At 38.7% G+C, this 27,727-nt stretch overlaps 2 protein-coding genes across 5 annotated transcripts; one reads left to right on the forward strand and one right to left on the reverse strand.

Annotated features, from left to right (window-relative positions):
- Nucleotides 1-931: 931 nt before the first annotated feature.
- LOC111871618 (NADH dehydrogenase [ubiquinone] 1 beta subcomplex subunit 4) lies at nucleotides 932-12,683 on the reverse strand. Its single transcript, XM_023864841.2, has 3 exons — nucleotides 12,511-12,683; nucleotides 5,716-5,859; nucleotides 932-1,115 (listed from the first exon to the last, which is right to left on the reverse strand). The coding sequence occupies exons 1-3, from the start codon at nucleotides 12,652-12,654 to the stop codon at nucleotides 1,047-1,049; spliced, it is 357 nt and encodes a 118-aa protein (XP_023720609.1). The 5' UTR covers nucleotides 12,655-12,683; the 3' UTR covers nucleotides 932-1,046.
- On the forward strand, nucleotides 9,212-27,726 carry LOC111871616 (regucalcin). Of its 4 annotated transcripts, none has more exons than XM_023864840.2 (6): nucleotides 9,212-9,360; nucleotides 21,017-21,183; nucleotides 22,847-23,059; nucleotides 25,265-25,474; nucleotides 25,822-25,934; nucleotides 27,196-27,726. In XM_023864840.2, exons 2-6 carry the CDS (start codon nucleotides 21,024-21,026, stop codon nucleotides 27,424-27,426), a joined length of 927 nt encoding a protein of 308 aa, XP_023720608.1. In that variant the 5' UTR covers nucleotides 9,212-9,360; nucleotides 21,017-21,023; the 3' UTR covers nucleotides 27,427-27,726. The 4 variants fall into 4 exon arrangements, with proteins under 4 accessions (XP_023720608.1, XP_033610210.1, XP_023720606.1 ...); XM_023864838.2 differs by lacking the exon at nucleotides 9,212-9,360 and adding an exon at nucleotides 18,123-18,227; XM_023864839.2 differs by lacking the exon at nucleotides 9,212-9,360 and adding an exon at nucleotides 19,572-19,666.
- Nucleotide 27,727: the final 1 nt, after the last annotated feature.

The raw sequence follows: 27,727 nt of genomic DNA on the forward strand, positions 1-27,727 counted from the left end.
AGTTTCTGCGTAAAACATGACCAATCCAATTAGCCTTCCGTTTTCTTATTTCGTGTAGGATATTCCTCTGCTCACTGACTCTAATTAACACTTCTTCATTTCTCACATAATCGGTCCAACTGATCTTCTCCATCCTTCTCCAACACCACATTTCGAAGCTTTCCAGATGTTTCTGATCCACTGCCCTAAGTGTCCATGTTTCAGCCCCATACAGAGCTATGCTCCAAATGTAGCATTTCACTAGTTTCTTCCTCAAATTTAAGTCCAATTTGCTGGTAAAAAGATTCTTCTTCTTGCTAAATGCAGCTTTTGCCATGGCAATCCTGGATTTAATTTGTATCATGGTATGGCTTTACAATAGCCCCGTGCCTGTTACAGGTCAAAATTCAAGCAGACAGGAGATGCAATGAAGCCATAAGCGAGCTAACTTTATTACACAGACCCACAGAACATCTAGGGTTGTGGTTATAAAAGTTGGACCCTTCATCACCAAATATTTATAATTTCTAACTGAATTCTGTCGTAGACATTTTGGGGGTGGAGGGGGTACCCATAAATCATCTAATCATGGCACTGCACTGGAGACTTATGCTACCAGTCACCTCATAAAGACATGTCAGAATTTAGTGTTCTATAGGTTTATAGATACACATACCTAAGCAGCTGGGTACCTGTAATAACTACAGACCTAGTCCAATTACCCTGGTATAAAATTACCTATATTCATAAGTTTTCATGTGTGTGGCCTTCGTATTCACCGTTCTTCAGAAACCGAATGCGGATTACAAATAACATGGACAATATTCCCCTCATTTCTATTATAGTCATCCCACAATATCTGAACAAGGGTCAAAAGTCAGTGACTCCTAGCCTGACCTCATAAATTGTATATATCCTTTGATAAATCACCCTTTTAAGAAACCACACTACAGAAATGTATATGAATTTATTTGTATGATACATTCACTATTATGGTACAGCAACAACAACACATTTTCTTACTCAAGTATCTCTTTGTATACCTCTTCTACAATCTGAGAACACACTTAGATAAACTTGAAACGTCTGTCCTTGTAGGCAACTTGACCGGTTCGATACTTGTGTTCCTGAGCATCCTGTACAAAAGGAGGAAAGAGAATGCATTTATAAACTACACGGCAGTATAGACTCAGTATATCTGTACCCACTCTCAACATGTTTCAAATTTGAGGTTCTCCTAGCAGTGACTGAAGATTTATGAGCGGTCTTATAAACTGCTACATTTCAGAGGAATGTGCTACCTACATCTTCAGCACAGAAGAATGTGTCTACCTGAAAGATGGACAGAGCATATTCCACTGAAATGTTCATAACGATTTACCACACTACATGGTATCATGTCCCAGAAGACAGTAATATTCATTCTTAACACAGTGGCACTGTGATCAGGAACTGCATTTAACAAATATAGCATTCATTCCTGTAATTTATATTTCATTTAGTATATGATGTAATGATACAATATCAAAGAGAGAAAAGAAATGATCTGCATTAAAAAAAAAAGTCCTTTTTTTTTTTTTTTTTTTTTTTTTTTTTTTTTTTTTTTTNTGTGGTTTCTGCTTCGGCAAAACGATCAGGTTCCAGTGGTACATTTGGCTCAGTGTATTGAGCATCTGAAATAAATATACCATATGGTGATGGACATGAAATTAAGCATATGCAACTGGCAGCAACACAGAAACACACCTATACATTCACCTCTGATACGCCAAACATAAAAATTGTCACGAACACAGTCTCCTTGCATATAGAAACAAAAGAGTAGGATAATGTCCTAATAAAAAAAAAGCATCTACTTCCTTCAGTTCAAACCCTATTACTAACTGTTTATACTGGAAATCACAATCAGATCACATGATCTGATTGGAAGTACATTCACATTTGACGAGTGTTACCAGAAAAATCATTCTGTCTACCTGATATTACAATAACTATTGAATGTAGTGTCCTCAAACATTCATGCATATTTTACACTGAAAAAATTCTGACATGCTTAAATTTGCCTTCTGTGATTCCTGGGATAACATTTCCAATTTTGATCGGCAAAGTGTGTGTGTTGTTTCTACAGACTTTCTGTCTCAAGCTTCCTCAGACATAATAATCCCACAAATTCTGAAGAGCCATAGCCCTTTACTGGTTATTTCTCAATCAACACTATTCCATGGAGCTCAAAATTAGTGTTCTGCCATTTATGTTGGTGCCCTACAACGCATAAAACATTGTTTAACTTCTCCTCTTTTTTTTTAAATTTGCTAGTGGGGGTGGAGTCCAGCTGGGTCCACTCGGCATGGTGGCCACTGATTGGCCTATTGTACCTGCCCTGGGTGATTATAATGATGGAGAATTTGGTGGAATGAAGATTGGCAGGGGAAACCAAAGTATTCAGAGAAAACCCGCCCCAGTGTCACTTTGTCCACCACAAATCCCACTTGGTCAGACCTAGGATCGAACCCAGCGACTAACTGCTTGAGCTACGGTGCGGCTTTAACTTCTCTTCTTTGGTTGAATGCAACTGAAATATATATATATTTTTTAATATGATACATTCATGCAATTGCCACTATGGTATGAATGAAGAAGAGACACTATTGTAAAAAGGAAGACTATCCTAATGTCTGTGTATCCATTTCTATCTCGGCCTTACAATCAAATCCTAACAGATTCTTCATACTCGGTGGCGATAAGATGCTTCTATTATGTTAGTAAAAGCAAATCTACAATACTGCAATGAGATTTCAGAGGTTCTCTGCTGATTGATTTGTTAGTTTGTTTCAGAGTACTGTATTGTAAACATTCTGATGAAATGTATAAATGGGAAGTCAAATGATCAGTGTTGCCAAATTAACTGTTGAAATAATGGGAATACTTTCTGCATTCATCTGCTATCTTAATATATTATGCATGTTTATTGGGAAGTGACTCAAAATTATTTGTATAATGAAAAAAATGCATCAAAGTACTGATAACTTTTAACCTCTATGAATCGAAGCATGTCACATGGAATTCAATACCTATATCAAAGTTCAATAAATGTAGATCACATAAAGTAAAGTAAAGCTATCCCTGTACCACGCTATGAAGGCCAATAGGTTTGTGAGATGAGGCTCCCACATTTTCTAGGCAATCGGCTCACAAGTAAGGTTGTCAGTCTTACGTGCCAGCAGCTCTTTACACCCCCAGGAAGATTCCTGGTACTCATTTCTGTTAGAGGCTAAGTGAACTCAAGGGGCATAGTGCAGCTGGAAGGATTAGGTCAATTGAAAAAATCCAATGACCTCATCGGGACTTGAACCCACGACCTTCCGGCTTGTAGAATAGCCCCTCAAAAGTGGATCACATAGCAACTATAATAGAAAATTACAAGCAGCACAAATCATATCATCTTAGAGGACATATCACTGTGTAGTCTGGTAGAACTTTACCGATGTTATGAAGGAACATAAATCCTTTGTCTTCAGGGTTAAAGAGTAAACTGATGTACACCAAGCAAGCAACAATTACAGCATCTCTGCTTGCCTGGCTTACTCTTCAACCTTGTAGATGGAGACAGTATGTTCCTCCAAAATATCAGTAGAATACCACCAGACCACACAGTGACACATGATAATAGCACTCTTCAGTCACCATCACAAGAACCTCAAATCAGATGTATCATCATATTTGCAATGTAATCCTGATTAACCACATCTTCAAGATCTATTGAACATTCTGTGATGCCATTTTGTTTCACTGTATGGCTGTCACACAACGCATAGTTGAATTACTACATCTAAAAGATGCAGCACTACACAGCGTGAGACCATGGTTTCTGTAATTTATCTATTTGAATATAAGAAAAACACAATTTTCTAGACATTATCCATTGTCTTAATTTTATTTTGATTTAACAGCAACATTTTGAAGACTCAACTCTGTCCATTCTCCGAAAATATCAGCCAGGATTTGAATGAAGGAGATTAAGTCTGCCTCACTACCACTGAGTTAAAGAAATTATGATGTGGTTCAAAAATAATATGACACTAAGCTTGCTTCTATTATTCCATTCTACTCTGAATGTCAATATAACAATGGTAATGACAATTACATACTAGTTCTACTATAATTGTAAAGTTTTAAATGGATTTCATATTTGTAAAACTGTAAACAGATTTCAGTAGGGATGTAAAAATATACAGTGTACAGTTTATCTCTGGACCAAATATCATTACAGCCAAGTCTCATTCCCACACAGCAACAGATATTTTGCTGAGAAATCACTGCCTGTTTTTCTCACGCAATATAACTTCAATACTTTATAGATGAGTCTCAATGTGCCAAACTTATGTTTCTGTGGAGACCTCACATCTTAGGTCAATATTTTTAGACACATGATACTGTTGGGCTAACTTAATCAACTGTGTAGTAATTTACTGAACTTAGCCTGTGGTTACTTCAATTTCTATGTGTGCATTTAAACCAAACTATGCCTCATATCAAAAATCAAGATCATCTAAACAGTAAAGCTAACCCTGTAACAGGTCGTATCATTTTCCAGCAGCGCTACGGAAGTAGGATATACTGTATAAGAAACCCCTTTGAGACAGGAGTCTTGAAATGGAATTCACAAACATAATAGCATGGCCTCACCAAGAGTACACTCACTGCTCATTTATGGTATACAGGTAGGGATGAGGTTTGGTTGAGGTTCTTATGCCTAAATCTCTCCCTCTTTCTATACACATACAGCCATTAAACCTTAGGTCAGAATCTCAATAATTTTTAGTATATGCTGTAGCATTTACAATAAATTGCAGCCATCAGAAGACATTACTCCACCCTGCCTTATAATCTCACTAGCTTGCTACACTCATATCAGTTTGTTTATTGTCAACCAACAATTCCACCCCCTGTACTGGCTTTTACCCAACTCCTGGCCCACTGACTTTATTAGCAGCCAGAAGCTATTATGATCAGCCATAAGTAATGGGGAATGATGTCTGCAGGTTCAGGTAGATAACCTGCACCATTCCTCAGGCACTCCTGTTCCACTTCATGGTTTTGCCTCAGTTGAACCTCCTGTGGTGTGCATCTTTCCCCACCAAAAAGAGTCACACTGAAAGCCTCTCTGAAATCGTAAGACTCATAGCTCAGAAAGTTGACCACTTACACAACAGTACAGACCATATGACTGTTGGCTAACTTCATGCAGCTGAGCCCTTCTTGAGAAGCTGCCAATTGTGCAGCTACTCACAAACTTCCCAGCATTTTACAGAATCTGAAGGTTCATTACCCTGTTCACAATAGCCCTCCACTGGTCCCTATCCTGAGCCAGATCAATCCAGTCCATACCATCCCATCCTATCTCTCTGAGATCCGTTTTCTTTAGGTTAGGTCATTTATCCAGAGAATATCATATGAACACATTCTTAAAAAATACAATTCCCACATGTACAGACTCTTCCTTGTCTACATCCCATGCTTATGAGACTTCCTGGATCTACCCTAAATTCCCCAACATTTCCTACTTGTAAATTGCAGGGGGCATTTTGGATCATGACAGTAAACAAACACAAGCTATTGACACCTAGTAACCTTCCAGCATTCTGAGGAGTGTGCTGAAGAGCATAAAAACGAGGCCCGGTTCACTGATAACTTGTCCACATGGTACCTTATTATTTAATATGAAGAATATCTTACTCTAGTAGTCTTCAACAGATAGGCATATGCCACAATGGGAATCACAATTATGCCCAGACCATACATTGAAGTTTTTGGAGTTGGCTTGAAATGCTCATATTCTGTTGCCCTCATGGACATAAATCTCTGTATCCCAGAGTCAAACTGTAAAACAAAACAGGCATTTTCATGTACAGGATGCAGGAGGAACAATGAAGCATTATAAAAGTTTAATTTCACACTTCTCTGTTATGGTACATGTAACAGATCTACAGCAGTGACTTCACAGTTCAGTCTAACTTGGAGCATTGGACAGTAAAGGATCATCTATACTGTAAAGCAGTTGTGTCAAACATGCAGCCCGCGGGCCGCATGCGGTCCCCATAGCCGCAAAGTGCAGCCCCTCAACTTTTAGAGCTAATTGATATTAAAATTTTAGTAGAAATATTTTTTGTAAAGACAATTTTCCAACAGACCAGAAGACAAGAAGTCTCACGCAGACATAAATTAGCAGGCTGCAGGAAATTCAATGTTTTGCTATTTCTAACATAATATATTACATTATTATATTAATTAATTAATTAATTAATTATATTGAAATTATTCCTAAATAATAAATAGAATTAAATTTACGTGTTATCAAAATCTAATGTATATTTCTATTTTGAAGTGCGGCCCTGGACTAATATTTATAGTGCTGAGGTGGCCCTCTGTACAAGTTGAGTTAGACATGCCTGTTGTAAAGCCTTTCATCTGAACAGGAGCTGTTAAATTACCACGATATGCTCTAGCCCCTTCCTTCATCAGATCCAACTGTTCTCTGTGTGTACCAAAAAAGTGAAGTGTAAGGCAGTCAGCTCAGCTGACTCAGATGAGAAGAAACAGCCCACATTTATGAAGGAACATTTTGGGAAGTGATGCAGAGGTTCTCAACTCTTCTACACCAGTGCACTTAACAGAATGTTGATCATGTGAAGAATGTACTTCACAAAAAGTAAAATTCTGTAAAAGGATGTCAAAGCCTAGAGAACCAGTATATATTCAAAATTAGATATTTCACATTTTGCAAGATGTCATTCCATTTTAAAAACACTGGACTATTTCTGCCACACCCTGTATAATATGTAGATTCAAAATTCAAAATAATGTAACTATTTTGGGAAAGAGTAGAAGGGATCTGTTTTTAACTGAACAACAGGTTCCTACAAAACATTAGTACCTATCTACCAAACTCCTTGTTTGTATGCCTATGTAACAAAGCAAACTCAGGCCTGCACAAATGCCAGACGCTAGGTCATCGCGGTGCCTTAAATTTCCATAATGACAATTCAAATTTTCTTCCTATTATATTACCATTAGTGCATGACTCATCAAAGGTAACAGGCACAAATCATGATGATGTTCTTTTACTTTATACCTGTTTCATATCTGTATCTCCTTCTTTCTCTCTTGTTGCTTTCCAATTTCTTTAATTTGTCAATTCTATCATTATTCCTCTCCCGCTTTCTTCCTCAATTAAAACAGTTCCCTCAACCATGACCTTTCATTCTTATATCCCTTTATCTCCTTCCCTCTTTTCTTCTATATTCCTTCCCCATCCCTTTCATCCATCAGTCTCCCAATATCCTAGCAATGATGGGTTTACCCATAGAAGGAACTGGCTATTATTGATGTGCAGGTGTCCTGATTTGTTATCCTTGTCATTTTATTTTCTATTCTGGCTCCAACATTTATAGGAAATTTTTGCAGGTGTGAAAGTATTTCTCTACATGATTTTCACCCCCTTCCCAATTAAATAATGCTACTATTATAGTTATGTACAAACTTGCAGCTCTTGCAGGTTTGACACTAAGAATACAAATAATTCAGGAAGAGACTTGAATATAACTAGTCTAACTAGTATCTGCACGCTATTTCGTTACATCCTCCCCAAAATTTGCCTCATAACTACTGACGCAATCACTAGTATGAATTCGTCGTAGAAGACTTATCACCCTGAGGTCATGGACTGATATCACATGCATGTTACACTGTAAATCACATGCTTTGGGAACACAGATAATAATTAATATCAGGAAATGACCCTTACTGTCAGACATAAGTTACAATCAGTTTAAAACATATTTTCGTGATAATAACTCTTCAATGCATTAAATGTTTAGATAAGAAAAATACTGACTTATTCTGCATGAACACAGGACTACACTTATACTGGAGGACACTGATCTAGGATGCATACAGTTTTGGATTATTAAACACTGGGATAATGAGTTCATATCTGATAGATTTGTGTCTGCATCTTTCCGTGTTCTGGGTACACAAGAGGCCTGAAATATGATAGACCACTAAAAGAATTTCAACTCCTGTTCTGGTAAAGATTTTGAAAGCCTCCACAAAAGAAGGCCATGGCTCAAATTAAGCTATAAGGCCAAGAAGCGTTTCATTACAGATATGGCAATACAAGAATAAAACAATGGTCTCTCATATGAAAGGTCTCAGGTTTGAAACCCAACCAGATCACATATGGATTCTTCCCTTCCTAGACAGAACAATGAAACTGCTGGGCACTCTTACTTAATGTAGACATGATTCAAGTACTTCTAAAGACACCAGTAGTCTAGTGCAGTGTCACAGACAAGTACATCTCACTGAAAACCACCTACTCTGGATGTCACTGCAATGTTAACTGAGGTGGTGTAATTGTGAATGCTGAATCAGAAAGACACAGTGCAGAGTAGCTGTAGCCAATTGTAAGGCAATGTCCTAGAATTTCGTTGGAGAAATAATGAAAATCAATAGTGTTCTGTTAAGATAGCTGCTATCTGAAGTGGGTACTTTCATGTTAGGTATATACAGGGTTATTCAAAAGGAATGAACCGATTTTATTACACAATACTATTTTATTAAAGGAAAGTAATACAAAACTCCAGCCAAGTCACAAGTATTCTACTCACAATCAGCTTTTATTTCCTGTCTTACAAGTGTTCAATGTGGCCACCACCTGCAGCATGGGCAACATAAATGAGATAAGAGAATTCCTCCCAGGCGCGTATCAGCATATCACGATGCACTGAGTTAATCACTGTTGTTATTCAATGTCTAAGGTCATCGAGGTTAGTGGGTAGTGGTGGAACATAAACGTGATCTTTTACATATCCCCACAAGAAGAAATCACACACAGTGAGGTCTGGGGATCTCGCAGGCCAAGCACAAAGAGCAAGGTCTTGGGCCCCCTTCCAACCAATCCATCGCTGGGGCACTTTTCCATTTAAAAAAGCTCGGACCATCAGGTGCCAATGGGGCGGTGCTCCATCTTGTTGAAAAACTAAGTCATGCGAATTTGCTTGCAGTGAAGTGAAGAGCCAGTTTTGGAGCATATCGAGATAGGTTTGTCCTGTAATGGTGTTTCCTTCAAAGAAAAAGGGACCATAAACCTTGTCCTGAGACACAGCACAGAAGATGTTCACCTTAGGGGAATCTCTTTCATGCTAAACTGCTTCATGTGGGTGCTCTGTTCCCCAAATATGCACATTGTGATGACTGACTGTGCCGCTCAAGTGAAAAGTCGCTTCATCACTAAAAATTAAATGTGAAATGACGGTTTCGTCTTCTATCATCTCCAGCATCGAATCACAAAATTCCATCCGCTTCCTTCTGTCGTCATTGGTAAGTGCCTGAACGAGCTGCAGTCTGTATGGTTTCAAATGTAGACGTACTGTTAGCAGATGCCAGACAGTCGATTGAGGGATCGCAAGCTCACAGTTAGCTTGATTTGTTGACTTCCGCGGTCTCCTCTCAAACGCAGCATGGATTCTCGCCACTTGTTCCTCCAAGACTCGTGGTCGTCCCGGACTTTTTCCTTTACACAGACACCCACTCTCTTGAAACTGTCGAAACCACTGTCGAATGTTATTAGGACAGGGTGGATTAATACCGAATTGCCTTCGAAAAGCACGCTGCACCATGACAACTGAATTTGTTTTCGCAAACTCGAGAAGGCAGAACGCCTTTTGCTGAGGACTCGCCATTCCGAGGGTAAGCGAACAACTGAACATTGCCGGAAGAATGACGCGACTTCAGCGCCCCTGTGGCAGCCATTCACAACTTAGATAACTCCTCTTTCAAATGGTCACTGACTCATTCCATGATGTTGCTTGAGAACTGAAGCAATGCGTCATGAAATCAGTTCATTCTTTTTGAATAACCCTGTACATTAAAATATGTGACCACTATAACTGTGTGTATCAGTGGGCCAACCCACTGCTGTCTAGAAAACTCTTAAAACTTTTGTCTGATAGTCTGGCTCTGCTACATGTTTCGGCTATTAAAAGCCGTCATCAGGCAAATACATGTCTAACATATATACACCACTGAACTGCAGTACTAGTAAAATTGGATACAATAATTTTAATTATATTAAAATACTTGGAATAAAAATACAATAAATTAGACTATATAAAACAAAAGTTGTAATATAAAACAAGAATAAAATTCTCAGAGTGATGCTTTACATCATCGAGTCAGTGGTTGATTTTGTGATTTTGTTGTGTTCCCACAGACAAATTGGAGTATTCTATATTTGTTGTATATATAATAAACTGTTGTGGAGGCTTGTGATGTAGATGTAGTATAATGTTAATTATTTGGTCGGTGCATCATCTTACAAGTATTGTCCGCTCTGTAGGGAATGCAAACGACTTAATAAATTAAGAGGAAAATAATTTACACTGCTATGAAGTGTAATATCTGTACTGCTTCATGGCTACTGAGCAGATTTAAAGTTCACTCAACTGTAAATTACCTGCACTGATCATATTATCAGCAATAGATAGTACATGGATTAAATGAACATCAAGCCCAATGGATGAAAAATCATAAAATACATGCTTGGAAAATGTGTGTATTCCAAATTGGAGCATACCTCTTCATTCTTATGTAGTGACAGAAAATAGGGTACAATAACTTGTTGGAAATTATTTACACAAATGATACAGTCTTATGACATCTACCCTCAATCACAGAAGCTCTTGAAGATGTGTATCTAAGCACCTTCTGTCATCTAGTAGCTACAGTTCAATTTTCCATCTGCCATAAAAACAAAGCTGAAGCTCCTATTGGTCTCTTCAGCAGACCACCTAAGACAAGAAGCTAGGGTAAAACACAGCTGTAATTCTATGAAATACTCTTATCAGCTTTTCTGTAGGTGTCCTGAGTTCAAGCCGAGGAGCTTTTGATAGTTCTGTCTTATTTATAACTACATATGCAGATTTTGGCAGAAATAATTTTTTGTTGTTGTAATTTTCACTAAATTAAGAGTCCTCCACTGATTCCAATCCTGAGCCAGATAAATCCAGTCCATACCACTCCATCCTATCTCTCTAAGATCCATTTTAATATTATCCTCCCACCTACATCTAGGTCTTCTCAGTGGTCTTTCTTTCTGGCTTTCCCACCAGAATCCTATATTCATTCTGGTTCTTCCCCATGCGTGCTACATGTCCTCCCTAAAATATCTAGTGAGTTGAAAATATTTTTAACTAGGTGATACTAAAGTAAGTAGCTGTAACATCTTTTAAACCAAAGATTTAAGCATAAAATTATATGTGAGAAAATCACATCAGTGCTACTTCTGGGCAAATCAATTACTTTTGAGTTCTCCAGAATGGGAAGACAGAGCAGTAGTTTTGAACTACTTCTGGTCAAATGAATCGCTTAATAGCTTTTGAGTCCTCTGAAATGGGACCAAATAGTAACGGGTTTGAGTTACGTTTGGGCAAATGAATTACTCAACAGCTTTCATGTTCTCCATAATGGGATCAGATATCAGTGGGGTGATACTACCTCTACACAACTGAACTACTCGATAGTTTCTGAGTTCTTTGAAATGGTGCCACACTGAAGGCAACATTAACAGTAGCTGACATAAGAAACAATGTTTACTGAAAACAATATCACCATGTTAACATTACCTTCCTACACTAATAAAGTGTAGCAGCTGTAATTTTGTATTTATTCAGAAATTCTTCAGTGAAACATCAGAAGGCAAACAAAACCTATATGACATTCTCACGGTAGCAACAACAAAGATCACCATCTTCTGGGACATTACACTGTGTTAACAGTTTAATGACGCTTAGGAGGAATTTGCTACCTCCGTCTTCCAGGTCAAAGAGTAACCCAAGCATACAGTAAGAAAATGCTGGCTTGGATTAATCTGACCCTGAAGATAAATGTAGTACATTCCTCTGAAATGTCAGTAAACTTCTACCAGACTATATAGTGTAACATCCCAGAAGACAGTACTCTTCAAACAAAACCTAACTTGTGGGCTCAGCATATTCTTGTATTTATAATTTTTAATCAATGAACACTGAACTTCTCACGAATAGAATTCTAAGAATGTTGTTCATTAGTTGTAAACGCTCATCATATGCTTCAGTTTATTATGAAAAAGGTGAAAACATTGTAACACACTTCCCATCATTTCATTTTGTCTAAATTATATACAGAAGGACTAAGATAAGTTACATTACTCTATAGTTAAGTTTTAATTTTACAACTTATTATGCTTTTGGGCTTTCGTTTACGTTAAAAGTTGATTCTAGATATTACAGTCTTGTATCACTCCTGCACCATTAACAGCCGATTTTATGCCCTGTTAGAGTACCACACAATATCACAGTTATGTCACTGGATACGTGATTATAATGGCACTCCATAATTCCTTTTTATTCGCCACACAAGAACAATTATATTTGTTCACATTGAAACCTAAGGTCTCCCATGAAATATATGAGAACGGCATTTTTTCCTCACCAATGTGCCTCCTTCTCCTGTCCCATGCCTATGAGGATTTGTAATCTGCTTAATATATTCCTCGCGCAATATTGCTCTTCTCTTTGCGTACGCTTCAACGGATCTCTTCGTCGCCTCAGAGACATCATACTGCTTGTCGGCCATTTTTCTTCCCGTGCAACGGCCAATACAAATTCAATGAATATATACCAAGCAGGTTATAAAACCGTTGAGCAATGAATTCCTTGCCGCTTAAATTTCTCTCATTGCCATGATCATTGTGATCATTGCAAACTACCAGCGCTCACAACACTTGGGCACAATCGTTACCATTTATACCATGTGTTCTACCATTTAAAAACGAAGGGTTTTGAAACGTATTTACATAATTCTTATAATTCTTAGAACACCCAGGATTATTTCCCCTCAGCAGCTCATCTATGTAGCAGGGAAATGATGTGTTTTCTGTAAAGGTGAAACATGATTTTAAAATAAGATTTGATTGAAATTCAAGACACAGAAGCGTCAGTTATATCTGAAATACAGCACTGTTATAGGTACACGTTTAAAAAAGACACATGTTACAGTAAACGGAATTACATTATATACGTAAAGGTAAAAGGTAAAGCCGTCCCTGTAACAGGCTGTGGAGGGCAATTGGGCTATGAGACGTCGAGGCTCCCCACATTTTCTAGACAATCAACTCACAGATCTCACAGATTGTGGTGAGGCTGTCAGTCTTACGCGTCGGGTGGGCGCACATTACCCCCAAGGAGATTCCTGGTAATCATTTATGTTACAGCCTGAATCGTTCCCAGGGAGCATTATGCGGCTGGAAAGATCAGATCAATTGAAAAATTCCATGATCTCATTCAGAATCGAACCCGCGACTTTCCGGCTTACAGCATAACTATACATACGAAATGATCCAGTATTTGTTTTAGTATTAAATATTCAAAAACTAATAATTGGGAATGAGAGTTTACATGAAATTGGTAGTGATAATGGAGTAAATATATTCATTATTTTTAAAGAAATCCAGGGCGAGGGGCAGATGGCCAGTTCCCCCCCCCCCGCCTGCTGGCCCACATGCGCGAGGCATTAAGTTACTTGGTTAGTTGAAGACGATACTTTATGCTGAAAATATGAATCCACAAAAAAAGAAAAACAAACAAAACCAATTCCGTGGCCTGTGGTCCTCAGGCGAAGCATACTGACTGAATGAACGCCGCTTGTCGGCGAAATTAGCTCCAACTTTTGTGGATAGAGGGTGTCACGTGGTCAGTGCTAAGGTTCCCCACTGCCGTTAAACTCGGGTTTCTAGACCAGAGCCGCTGTTTCCTTGAAACAGCTCCTCGGTTATCCTCACGAGGCTGAGTGGACCCCGTTCCAGATCCACTACTTCTCAGAAAATCTGGTAGCTCCGGGAATCGAAACCGGACCTTTGGATCTGTAGGCAGGAACTCTGACCACTAGACCACAGAGGTGGTCATTTTAGAACCATTCCTTTCAAAAACCAATTGGTATCCCTATTTGTCCGCAAGATGGTCTTAACACTTTCTAATTCCATGTTGAAAATTTTTATCCAAAATTTCTTCTAATGGACTTTGGTCATACTGTTTGAGTAAACTTAGGATCACAGGATATCAGAAAGCAAAGTATTAGTCACTGTTTCCTATATTTGTAAGCTGTTCAAAGGTTGAATTTACTCAGAATTTTGACCTCCGTGTTCTCTCGAATTTTGAATAAAAGTTGTATCAAAATGTGATGTTCGTGGCTATGATTTCGGCAGTGTCGTATATGGAATTCAGGGCTCGGGAAAGGGAATCAAAATATTTCATCACGTGATCACAAATCAGCTTTCAGGTTGGCATAAATTTTGGTTCCTTCATCGAATATTTCTTTTACACACACACACACACACACACACACACACACACACACACACACACACACATATATATATACTTCTTTTACAAGGAAATATCTTTTAAGTGCCATTTTGCCATGAAATGAAATTGTGACGTATTGACCCATTGCTAGGCAACAGCTCGATAAACACTTTCACGCGGAAACAGATTCTTGGTAAACAGCCCATTGTTGGGTAATGCGTACAACAATACTCGACAATAAAGGATTATGCCCTATTTCTTGTAGCGGAAGCTACTAGAAATATGGCATAATCTGCTGTACTGAGCCTGGACTGACAGAGGCCCTGTATACATTTATCAACAAGTTTAACAAGCAAAATGTAAATATCCCTTACATTATGACAAATGACTTACTACTGCAGACAGTGACTCTGACAAAAGACAGACCCGTCCTCTCGTCAGGGAGGGTGCTTCGCAATAACAAGACTGTAACTGTAAAAAAACAGTAATAAATATCTGGTCTATGTCCCAGATTGGGCTCGACACCAGAACTGACTGACTGACTGACAGTCAGTCGTAATGTGACTTTGACTCTGAATTGACAGTTATATCCCGTGTAAAGGCGGGGTCGAATACCTCCACCGTAGCCGTGCGAGTCGTAGGAGGAGACGAAAAGGGAAGTCTCGAATCTGGGACAGTAACATAGTCGTGAGTCCCATGAGACTCGGACCCGAGAATGACTGCCCTGACGAGGGCCAGCAGAAATTGTAAACGATAGACCCGTCTTCTCGTCAGAGAGAGCTCCCCACATCAACAAACCCACAACTGTCTTAACAGTAAAAAAAATCTGGTCGTAACATGAGACTCGACTCGATTTGACAGTTCAGCTGGACGTCAGACTAGTTCCCGTTGAGTGTCCAGTCACAAGAAGACGACAATATGTCAGATAGTGATTTGCAAACTTTCGTAATCAGCTGTATAAAGGTTCAATAAATTCGATCACCAAATTCAAAACCCGTCTTATCAGTCACGCAGACCCCGTATATGTGTAGCGTGTTGGGTGTGTCACGCTACAAATAAGTTGACGCCGTCGTCCCAATATAGCGAATTTATTTCTTTCGCTCACTTATACACTTTACAGGCATTTTCACTTGCAGGCTTACAATAACCGATTACAATATTCCGGCGATACTGGACCCAGACGGATATTCCGAAGCTTCTTCTCCGATGGCTGTTCCGCGACTCACTTCTTCGAATGCTATTCCGAGACGCACTGTTTTTCGCTGAAGCTGGGCTATCTATAACCTTGCCCGCTGTTAGGCAACGAACCCTCCGTTATAACCATGGAGACTCCTGTTAGAATTACAATGGAGCAATTGTTGTCTCCTCTGTAACGGTCTATTGTAGCGTTTCCATAGAAGTTACTCCTCTGGTTTGCCGACACGTTACAATATAAAAAAAAATCGTGTATTTCTGTCTCGCCGGTCTAGAAAACCGAAATTAACGGCCGTGGGGATTCGTTGACCTGACCACGCGACACCTTCTATCCGCTAAAGTTGGCACTAACTTCGCCGACAAGCGGCGGTCGCTCGGTAGGTATAGTTCGCTTGCGGACTAAAACCATGGAGTTATCTTAGTTATTATTATCTTATTTCTGTCTTGCAGTACGGAGTATCCGTTTTCGAAACTACTGAATGTTTCTTCATCAAAAGTAGCCAAGATTATATGGACTGATTCATAACAGTTCAACATAAGTTTTGCTAGTACTTCATACGAAGCTCAAGCAGAATATTAAGGATTTTCTTAAAACATGCTCAATCAAGAATGATGAGATAGGCGGGGCAAGCAGCATATATTAAACGACTTCAACTGACACAAGGTGACTCACTATAATCAGTAATCAGCATGAGACCAATTATATAAGAATGGTATTAACGGATATGTATAGTCAGCATGACAGATGACAAACTGACGTATTACAGCTGAGGGAAAGATAACAGCAACTGCAATATATCCAGGGCCAAACAATACGGAATATGGACACATCATTCATGTATGACTGAAGACAGGATTAAAAGACTGAAAGTGGCGAAGAACTGAAGGCGGAAGTTGTTGTAAATTGTACACAGGAAACATTTGAAGCTTTAAACGTGTACTTACATTTCACAGGTTCAGTAAAAGCTTGGAGGGTGTGGCAGCATGGAAGAACCAACCGACCTCCTAGGTCTGTACGATTTTAGGGGACGACACATTTTAGAAGCATTATCTTTTTGCGCGTTGCTAAATACAAATTAATTTATGTAACATTTTGTCCATCCGGGGCGTGAAGCTGACCACTCACCTCCAACTAGTGCCAAAGTCAAGAAAATGTGGCTCTATACTTCCACTCCTTCATACGCCTTCATGGCGTAGTGTTTAATTAGTTAGGCACAGGGACAATTTTACCTTTACCACAAACGCTTGAGAACGTTGAAATGTTTGTAACCGAGATGGAGGAGGAAGAATTTCCTGGGAGGTGGGGAGTATTTAGACTTGCGCTTGCCTTGTGTAAAACTAATTAAATTTCTTTTGACTGTGATTTGCTCTCATTCAGATAATGAAGCACATAATCTCCAGAAGTCAGAATCTACAGCAAAGGAATGCAGCAGACGTTATTAAGGTTGTTTGGGATACGGCAACGTGAAGTTTGGTCTATAGGTACACCAAACAGCAACATCGGTATATCGTGTCTATTACGCTCATAATCGGTCATGGACGAACACAGCATCAATTTTGAATATTGGCGCCATCGTGAGGGTCGATTTTTGGGGGTCAAAATTGATAAAAGGAAAAGCATAGCAGAAAATCTCTCCCTGCACGTTACTCTTGGTGATTGTGGGCTTTTCCACTGAGATGATTGTTGCTTTGTTTCTGGATCATAACAGTAAATCCAAATTTCGTCACCCGTTATGATCTTAGAGATAAATGATGGGTCCTCTCTAGCCTTCTTTTGTATCTGAAGACACACCTTTGTACCCCACTGCTTTTGATCATTTGTCAAGTCCGGGAGTAAACTTGGCGGCAATGTGGCGCATGTTCAAATTTTCTGTTAAGATCTCCTGGCAAACTCCATAACTGATTCCAACGGTGTCTGTGAGCTCATGGATTGTTCGGCGACGGTCTGCATGGATGAATTCTCGAATTTGTTCAACAATTTCTGACGTTTTGCTGAAGCTTGGTCGCCCTGAACGTTTGTCATTTTCAACCGACACTCGACCGGTCTTGAAAAGTGAATGCCATTCAAAAACCACTGACCGGCTTAAACAATGTTCTCCAAAAGCCTCACGAAGCATTTCAAGGGTTTCGGTAGCAGATTTACCGAGTTTCGCACAAACATTTATGCAGACACGTAGCTCGATTTTGCCATCCATCGCAGACACAATGAAACAAGAAGTCGAAAAAGCACTTGTATTAAAACAATGGTCGTTCAGGGTGCAGTGCCACGTGGCACTGATGCAATAAGCTTGCAGAAGTGTGACCTTGGCCTCCCCTTTCATCTTTCACCCAGACCGTTACAACAATAACAGTCCGGGAACTTTCCGATTTCACACTAGATTTGGTCACCCCTTTTTAAATCATGACTCACACCATATGAAATGAACTGATAAGGGACCTGGTGCCATAGTAGATTAGCATGATTAGCAGTTACTAAGCTAATACAAATGAAGAAAGTCAAGTGAGAGAGGGAGAGAGAGAGAAAGTTATGAGAATGTCACTCTGGACTAGGTATGTGACCATTATATAATAAAAGCAAGAAGCATCTCCAATTGCTGTTCCAGTTGCCTGCAAACTCCTCAGCTGAATACATTCACTTCACTATCAACACTGGTAAGCAATCATTCTCAATTTGATTTTTTGCTGTTTGCATAAACCCACCAATATGCATCAGTTCTTTTGGCACTAGTGCTGGAAGCAGGGGAACCACGCACCCGTCCCCACAAATCTTGATTTTTTTTGGAGAGGGGGAATAGGAAGTATACCAAATATTAATATGAAGTATTACAACTCTTTTTATATATACTTTTCTATCCTGAGAACTCCTGGCTGATCCGAGTACTTCAGTTTCCCCTGCCAATCTTCATTCCACCAATTGCTCCACAATCACCATCACCTATCATCTGGGGCTGGTACAATAGGCCAGAAGTGGCCGCAGTACAAGGGACTTAGTCCCACCCTACTAGAAATAAAAAGATCTCCCAATATGTTTACATCATCAGAATATACCAGCAGCTGATATTTCCCATTTAATTTCAGTCCCACCTGGCTTTCCTGGACCTTCCTAATGGCATAGTCTGAAGCAAAGTTGAAAAGCAATGATGATAAAGCATCTCCTTGTTTTATACCATTTTGAGTAGGGAACTTATCGGATAAACATTTACCTATTCAGATTAACTAATTCCGTGGGTACCCCAAACTCTATCAGAATACTTCCCTCCTAACTGCATTATAGGATTTCTTTAAATCTATGAATAGCTGACGTACTGTCTCATGTACTCCAATTTTTTCCTCAGTATCTGACGAATGCAAAATCTGATTAGTAGTTGATCTGTTATATCAAAACCCACATTGGTGATCCCCAATAATTTTGTCTATATATGGGATTAAACTTGAGAGATGGATATTGGACAAAATTTCATATCAAGTTGTTAACAATATAGACAATGAAATTGGAATTATGAAAAACCTAATTCAATTGAGCACAGTCCTTTTTGAGAAGCCCGTAACTGCTCATCTAGTCCAAAAATTGCATGGAGTCTGAAGGACATTACTACGACCACAAGAACCTGCCACTGAATCCTATCTTGAGTCAGATGAAACCATTGCATTTCCGCACATCTTAAGCATGTATCATTCTCATTATGTAATCTGTCAGCTATGACAGAATCATCATTCTCACTTAAGTGATAAAACTCCACTTAATGTTACAATGTCAGGCGAGTAATCTGTACCTTGCAACATAGAAAAAACTGAAGATACTTGATAAATTTAAAAATGTTGTTTGTAAACATACAGATATGTGAATTTGGCAGTGATATGACCAGGTCCAATATATCACTGCTGTCATGAATTTCAACTGTCATGGTGACATAACTTCTTTCTTGACTTTTTTTTTCAGAGCTTGCATTTATCAGGTTCATATTCAAGACCTCTAGTAAGTGCAGCAGCTAAAAAAAAAGCACTGATTTCTCGTGCATATAAGTAAACTGTTGAATACATAATGTGCTTGACTTGCATCCATGAGGTTCATAGATCAAGCCCAGAAGATGGTGAATACAACTTTTAACATTTTCTCAAATACAGCTGTACTAATGCTCAATTGCATACCAGTTTGCACCAAAGTGAACAATCCAAGCATTATTCAGTGCTACCAAAACTGTAAGAATGAAATCGAACCCGGATCTGTGGATCTGTAGTCAGAACTCTGACCACTAGACCACATTCTATTAACAATTACTAAAATCAGATAAGTGGCATGGCTTCCACTCATAAAATAATAATTACTTCTTATTAAACATGAAGAAGAAGAGAATTGAAAAAGTAAACTAGGACTTGAAAGTCATTTTCTTCTATGCAATTCAAACAAATTAAAAATTCAGCACACAGTTTTAAATCGCATAACTAACTACACTGAGCCAAGATAGAGTAGTCCCGGGAAGGTCCCAGCCTCCTATCTAATTGGTATCAAGGGCTCTTTTCCTTGGGAGTAAAGTGGCAGGGGCATGAAGCTGACCACTCACCTCCAACTAGTGCTGAGAAAAAGTGGATCTATACATTCACTCCCTCATACACCTTTGTGGTGTAGTGCTTAATTGATTAAGCATAGGGACAACTTTATCTTTTATAACTAACTACTTACTTACTTACTCATGTTCACAAGAGCCCTCCATTGGTCCCTATCCTGAGCCAGATCTATCCAATCCATACCATCCCATCCTATCTCTCTAAGATGCATTCTAATATTGTCCACCCACCAATATCCTATATGCATTCCTTGTCTCCCCCATTTGTGCTACATGACCTGCCAATCTCATCCTCCTTGACTTGATCATTCTAATTATACTTGGAGAAGAGTACAAGTTATGAAGCTCCTCATTATGCAGTTTTCTCCAACCTCCTGTCACTTCATCTCTCTTCAGTCCAAATATTCTGCTCAATACCCTGTTCTCAAACACCCTTAGTCTATGTCAGAGACCAAGTTTCACACCCATACAGAACCACAGGCAAACTTATAGTTTTGTATATTCTAATTTTTATGTTTTTGGACAACAGACGAGAAGACAAAAGGTTCTGGACTGAATGGTAGCAAGCATTACCTGAGTTCAATCGCCTCTTAATTTCCTCCTGAATCAGGTTTTGATCTGAACTAACTACATCATAAAAATTCTCCTAAACAGTAAGTGCAGTCCAGTGACTGAGGTGAGCTCTTTCTAACAGACCCAGCAGAGTAGATGCCTCCCATCCCCTCACCTGAGGATGAAAACAGTTCCGCTTTCTGAAATGCTGTGTTCTTTAGAATACCAGGCAATGGACAAGTCCAAAAACCCAGTAATCTTGAAGAAGTTTGGTAAAGTACTTACAATCATTTAGCACTTAAAGTTACTGTCTTTTTTATCAAGGAAGAAGATGTCTGGACTAAAAGTGGAACAAATTGATGCACCTACAACACTTGGTGAAGGACCTCACTGGGACCACAATGCTCAGGCACTGTATTATGTTGATATCAAAGATGCTACCATCCATAAGTATGTTCCTTCCACCAACAGACATACAGCAGTGAAAATTGGTAAGTACTGAGTATTTCATAACAGAGATCAGTCAGTAAACACAAATGCAAGTCTAAAGTTTCTCAAAACATGGCATTAGGGAGGAAACTGTGTTAACATCACTGTACATCTGTTTGAGGACACATTAATGCTATAAAGTCTCCACATGAGAATAGCACTGAATAGGATACCATGACAACTCAGTAAGCATAATACAGATAATAATTACCTTCATTAATGGTATACTAAAGCAATTAATGAATGTACATCAAGTTAAATGAGATACAAAAATATCAGAGAATGCATTTGAAAGCTCTGTGGTTCTGTAATGAAATGCACATATACACTCCTGTTTTAAATGATGAGCTTTATTTGAAGTTTCATTTATGCTTGTATTATTTATTTATGGTTTACTTAAAAATACTGTCAGTAGTTCAGACTGACTACATAGAGTTGAAGGGTAGGATGATTAGTAAATAATGAATTGGAAATTATATGGAAGGAAACTGTAGTACCCCAGTTTGGGCTGCTATTCTTGCATTTGCCTGGAAGGACTGAGTAAAATATGTCAGGATAGTTGGTGTCCTAGCCAAGACTAAAATCTTTCACCTCTCAAATACAAGTCAGAAGGGTTATTGCTTGGGCTAATTTGCTTGATATTTGAGCTATTTGCTCTTGTGAAAAGAAAGGTAAAGTTATCTCTGTACTTAATTAAGCATCACACCATAAAAACCTATGGATCAGTGGATGTACAGTTCCACCATTTTTAACCTCAACACTAGATGGTGGTGACTTATCAACATAACACCCTGGCTGCATTACCCCCGAGGAAAGAACCCCAATACCCAATGGATAGAAGCCTTGGTGCACCCTACAGTAGGTCTAGACACCATGTTGAATAGAAAACTTTCTTGTCCCCAACAGAAATCAAACATATTACCCTCCTGTTGTGGAAGCATGCTGGTCAGTTTTGAAATGTAAGTTTCCATCTTTCTGATGACTTTCATTTTCATTCATTATATGATAAGAGTTAGAAATGTTTAAGATCATGTTATGGTTTGGTGCTGGAGGTGTAGAAGTATAATTCCATTTATTCCTAACCTTGGGACTAGATATAGGTGAAAGATCAACTACAAACTCCAGTCAGTTTACCTGCAGAGAAGCAGCACACTCTACTCGCTGAAGATCACATAGTGGTTTACTGGATGAAAACTAAAACTCTAGCCAGGGATGCTCAGTTAGTAAAGTGACTGCCTGCACTCTGGATTATAAATATTTAATTTCTGACAATGGCAGGAACTTTCTTCATTGCCCCCCCTCCAGCCCCCTACCCAAGAGGCACCAAGACTTTTTTCCTTAGGGATAAAGTGACTGAAGTGTGTAGGTGACCCACTCACAGAAGACAGTATGTCCATGGTAATAGCTGTGAGAACACCAAATCTCACAATTTTTCTGGACCAAATAAGACCTAGGACAGGTCTGGTGATATAATCCAGTCCTGATGAAGAACATGGCTCCTACTCAGAACACTGATATCAAAATGAAGTTATTGTTATGTTCTGTACCTTCAGCCTGCCCTGGCATTCATGGAAAAATAACATGCCAACAGTAAAATATATTACTTTTATTTATTGAAGTTTTGTTGCTTTCACTTCTTGTGTATTACTTTCATGAATCTTACAGATGGTGCCCAAGTCTCATTTGTTATTCCACTTGATGGAGCCAAAGACAAGTTTGTAATTTCTGTGGGCCGTAACATTGCAATTCTGACATGGGATGGTGAAAGCAGCACTCCTACAGATATGAAATATGTTAGTTCTGTTGACAATGAGAAAGAAGTTCAGGATAATAATCTGAATGATGGAAAGGCGGATCCTACTGGTCGACTCTGGACAGGTAAAATATGAAGCAAGAAGAGAGGTGTTTTCTGGAATAGGTATTTGTAAAAGTGATTATGTAGTCATTTATACATATATCACACTCAACGTTCTACAAAACACAATGAAATTAGTATTAGGTTAAAAGTGAAATGACATGCTTTTTGTGCAGATGTATGAAACTATCAACCTGCAGGCCATAGGTGCCCCCTTGATACTATTTTTCTCCAAGTCAAATTCAGTGGATTGAAACTGTGACCCATCTGAAACATTTACTATCTCAGTGTGTCAGTTATGAATTTGGCATGCCTACTTTAGAGGAAAAATAAGAGACACTAAGCATAATATTACCAGAAGCTACTACACTGAATGTTGTCTTCAATTTAAATTTCAGAGCTGATTCTTTTCAAAAATTTTCGTCATGTATGACCCTTTACATGGCTCATATGTGTCAAATTCTATCCTTTTTTAGTTTATGACAGGTTTTACCTCCTACATCATAACATTCTACATTGTGCAATCCAAAAGTTCCCGAAATTAATAAAAACTATTACAACTTACCTAGATCTTATTCTGCATCATCACCTTCAAAGTAGTCCCCTTGGGAGCGCATACACCGATCCCAGCGTTTCTGCCACTTTTCAAATGCATCCTGGAAGTCTTTCTTTGTTAGGGTGTTTAGTACCATCTGAGTTTCCACTTGAATTTTCTCAACTGCATCAAATATTCGCCCCTTCAACTTGATTTTCATCTTGGGGAAGAGAAAGAAGTCGCATGGAGCTAAGTCTGGTGAGTACGGTGGGTGGGGAACAACTGCCATCTTGTTTTAGCCAAAAATTCCTGCACAATGTAAGCCGTATGTGGTCATGCGTTGTCATGGTGGAGTAGCCAGTCGTTCATGTGCCACTTCTCTGGACGTTTTCTACTCATGTTCTCCCTCAAACGCCTTAGAACATTGCGATAGAACTCTTTATTGACTGTCTGACCAGGAGGGATGAACTCCTTATGAACAATCCTGTCAATATTAAAAAAACAGATCAACATGGACTTAATGTTGCTCTTGACTTGTCGAGCTTTTTTAGGCCGAGGTGAAAAAGGGCTCTTCCATTGCGACGATTGCGGCTTGCTTTCAGGGTTGTAGCCAGAAACCCAACTTTCGTCACCAGTGACAACCTTCGAAAGAAAGTTTGGATCCTCTTGAAGCTGTTGCTGAAATTCCCTGCAGACTTCCAAGCGATGCTGTTTCTGTTCATTTTGCAGCAGTCGTGGCACAAACTTCGCCACAATCCTCCTCATGTTCAGTTCCTCTGACAAAATTCGTTGACATGTACTATAACTTAGTCCCAAGGTGTTACAGAGGTCTTGGATGGTCAGTCTACGATCTTGCAGAATCAGATCCCTAACTTTCGCGACATTTTCTGGTGTTTTGCCCGTTGACAGCTGTCCCGAACGATCGTCATCATCAGTCAATGTTCAGCCATTTTTAAAACGCTTATACCAGTTGTAAGTTTGTGCCTGGCCTAAACTGTTTTCACCAAAAGCTTGCTTCAACATTTGGCTCGTTTCTGCAGCGGTTCTCCCAAGTTTGAAACAAAACTTCATACACACACGCTGCTCTCTCAGGTCAGCCATTGCAAAACCACAAACTCATGGAAACACAACAATGGAAATACGTTCACCAACAATAAACCCAACCACTCAACTCGACGCCGCGTGCCACACTGATTCAAGAAGGATGTGTGAGGAGACATCTAGCGGTATTTTGATGTACTCATAACCATTCATGCTCAAAATTCAAATTTCGGAAACTTTTTGATTGCCCCATGTATAAGAAAGGCATATAGCACTTTATTACCCAGTGAACAAAATATAGTAGAACCACTATTTAATATTCTTATAGTTAGGGTTATCCCTCATTTAACATTCATAATCAATAATCCCAAATCTACAACTTTGGTGTTAAATTACCTCCATTTAAGATTTTCCTCAGTTTAGTGTTCAAATCCACTGGTCTCCAAGGAAACTTTGAACTAGGGTTTCACTGCATATGCAAGATGTAACATGCAGTTCATATTATTTCCAAGTAACTGCAATTAGCCAGGTTCCTACTGAACCTCCCTTATATGTTTCAGTCTTGTATAATTACCTCAGGAATACAGCTGATATGTGTTAACTTCTATCGTGCTTTAGTTTATGAAAGAGGACTCCATTTGTTTCCCTACAGGATCAGTGGGTAGAGGTGGGGGTTCATTACATGACTTTGCCCCGGTGGGATCACTTTTCAGCTTTTCTAAAGATTGGAAACCAACAAAACAATTAACAAAGATAAGAGTTTCCAATGGCTTGGCTTGGAGTGAAGACAAAATGTACTACATTGACACTTTAACGAAGAAGGTCGACGCTTTTGACTTTGATGCTGAAAGTGGCAAAATCTGTAAGTATCAATGCTTTACAAAATTGTATAAGAATGTCAATGTCTATAGCTATATCATTAATTTTTATTACACAAAATTCCTCTCTCTTCCATTTATTAGTCATGTGAATGTGTATTGTGAAATCCACAGAGAATATTTTATATTAATCAGAGGCTCAAGTTAAGTGAGAAAATATATATTTATATTCTTATATTTTTATCAACCGAAAAGAGAAGTGAATGAAAAAGCAACCAAATTTTAACCTGTGTCCTCAGTAACAGAATTATTCAATTCAGGTGTGTTCATGTGAGGCTGGCAGATATGGAACCATACTCCTGTACTCATATAATAATTACTCTCATTTCAGCCAACAGACGGACAGCTTTTGATTTTGAGCTCAATGGTGTTGAGGGACATCCAGATGGAATGACTATTGACACTGAAGGAAAACTATGGGTTGCTACTTTTGGAGGGAGTAAGGTAAATTGAACGGTATTAAGATGTAAAAAAAGTTTATACTGTAATACTGAAAATTTTGTATGTATAATTTTTGTCACGTGTACTAGAAAGATGGTTATAGAGTTGTTACTTTTCTTTTGGTACTAGTTTACACCAATTAATTAATATTTGGAAGATACAAAACATTATTATGAATTGAGAACATTTCTGCTTAGTGTTCATCTTTGAGTTATCAGCAAAGTGCTTGCTGGCCAAACACCATTTCTTTTTTGGAGACTGTTAAGCCCACGAAACCCAGTCAAGTGCAGAAGTGATTTCTGATGCTTGCAAGAGGAATGGATTATGCAAGTGGTAAATGCTAAAAAAGGGGAGTGCCTGGTAACTTTAATAAAGTGGGGGGGGGGAAACCTTCAAAGAACTCGTAGTCCTAAGGGACTTGATTAATTAGACGTTACCATAAAATGTGCTATAAAATGCACATTTCTCTCATTTTCCTCTGGTTTCATATTTGGTTAATGCTGTTTGCAACAGCTGTGACAGCTAAATGAGAATTTCAATTTGTTATGCTCCAAAGATCATTCTTGGGTGAACAGTATTGTTTTCTTTTTGTATGCATTGTTCTTTAATGACTATATTAAGGGAAGTATACAATGAACTGTCAAAGCACCGCCATTGTTCCAAAATAGCTTTTGTATGGACTTGAGAAAAGATTTATTTATATGCACTGAGTTAGTATAAGTGTCATCTAAGCTTATGGAGCTAAATACTCTGATTTTTCTACAAAGGCAGTTGGACATTCAGAGGTTAAAATTATTTAACATTTTAGTACATTTGCATGTCCATTTCAGTTAATGTTTCTTTTTGTGTAAACCTTTTTGCACTGATAATTTTCCTGTGGAAATTCTTTGGACACTATTTGGGCATGAGGTAGTGTAGTGAGTTGAGGCACTATGTTATAAACCGGAAGGTTGTGGGTTCGATTCCTGATGTCATTGGATTTTTCAATTGACCTAATCCTTCCAGCCTCACTATGGCCCTGGGATCGACTCAACCTCTAACAGAAATGAGTGCCAGGAATATTCCTGGGGGTAATGGGAGGCCAGCACCTAAGGCTGACAACCTCACTGTCATCTGTGAGCCAATTATCTAGAAGAATGTGGGTGCCTAGACATCTCACAAACTTAAGGGTCTCCACAGCCTGTTACAGTGATAGCTTTACCTTTACTTGTAGAAACAACCTGATCTAATTTGTTCAGATGAGTTCTGTTTGTATTTCTTTTAGGTAATTCGAGTGGATCCTGCAAACGGAAAGCTGTTAAGCCATATCTCTTTTCCAACACCACAAGTGACATCCGTAGCATTTGGAGGACCACAGCTTGATGAACTTTATGTCACTAGCGCAAATATTCTTTTGAGTGAAGAACAGAAGAAACAATACCCATCATCAGGTGTCACTTTCCGAGTAACAGGTCTTGGTGTCAAAGGATACCCTGGGCAACCGGTCAAGCAGTAAATCTTGTTTTCCAATATAATAACAGTGGACACATCATCATCTTGCCCTTAGTATTTAATTTTTTGGTACACAATGCAATAATCTTATAAAGTTACAAATTTGGATACTCAGGTTTCAGTTCCGCATGAGATGCATCCAATTTTTACATTCTGAACTTTATTATAGACTGACTTCTACTTTTGTATAAAATTTATTTCCTTTACTGTTTACAATGGTGACAGCAGCTAAAATTCATAATATTCATGATTTATTCTGACCGTCTTACAGTGCATACATTTATTCATCTTACTCTTCTCTCTTG

This window comes from Cryptotermes secundus, unplaced genomic scaffold (genome assembly GCF_002891405.2).
Source record: "Cryptotermes secundus unplaced genomic scaffold, Csec_1.0 scaffold1968, whole genome shotgun sequence".
NCBI classification, from domain to species: domain Eukaryota; kingdom Metazoa; phylum Arthropoda; class Insecta; order Blattodea; family Kalotermitidae; genus Cryptotermes; species Cryptotermes secundus.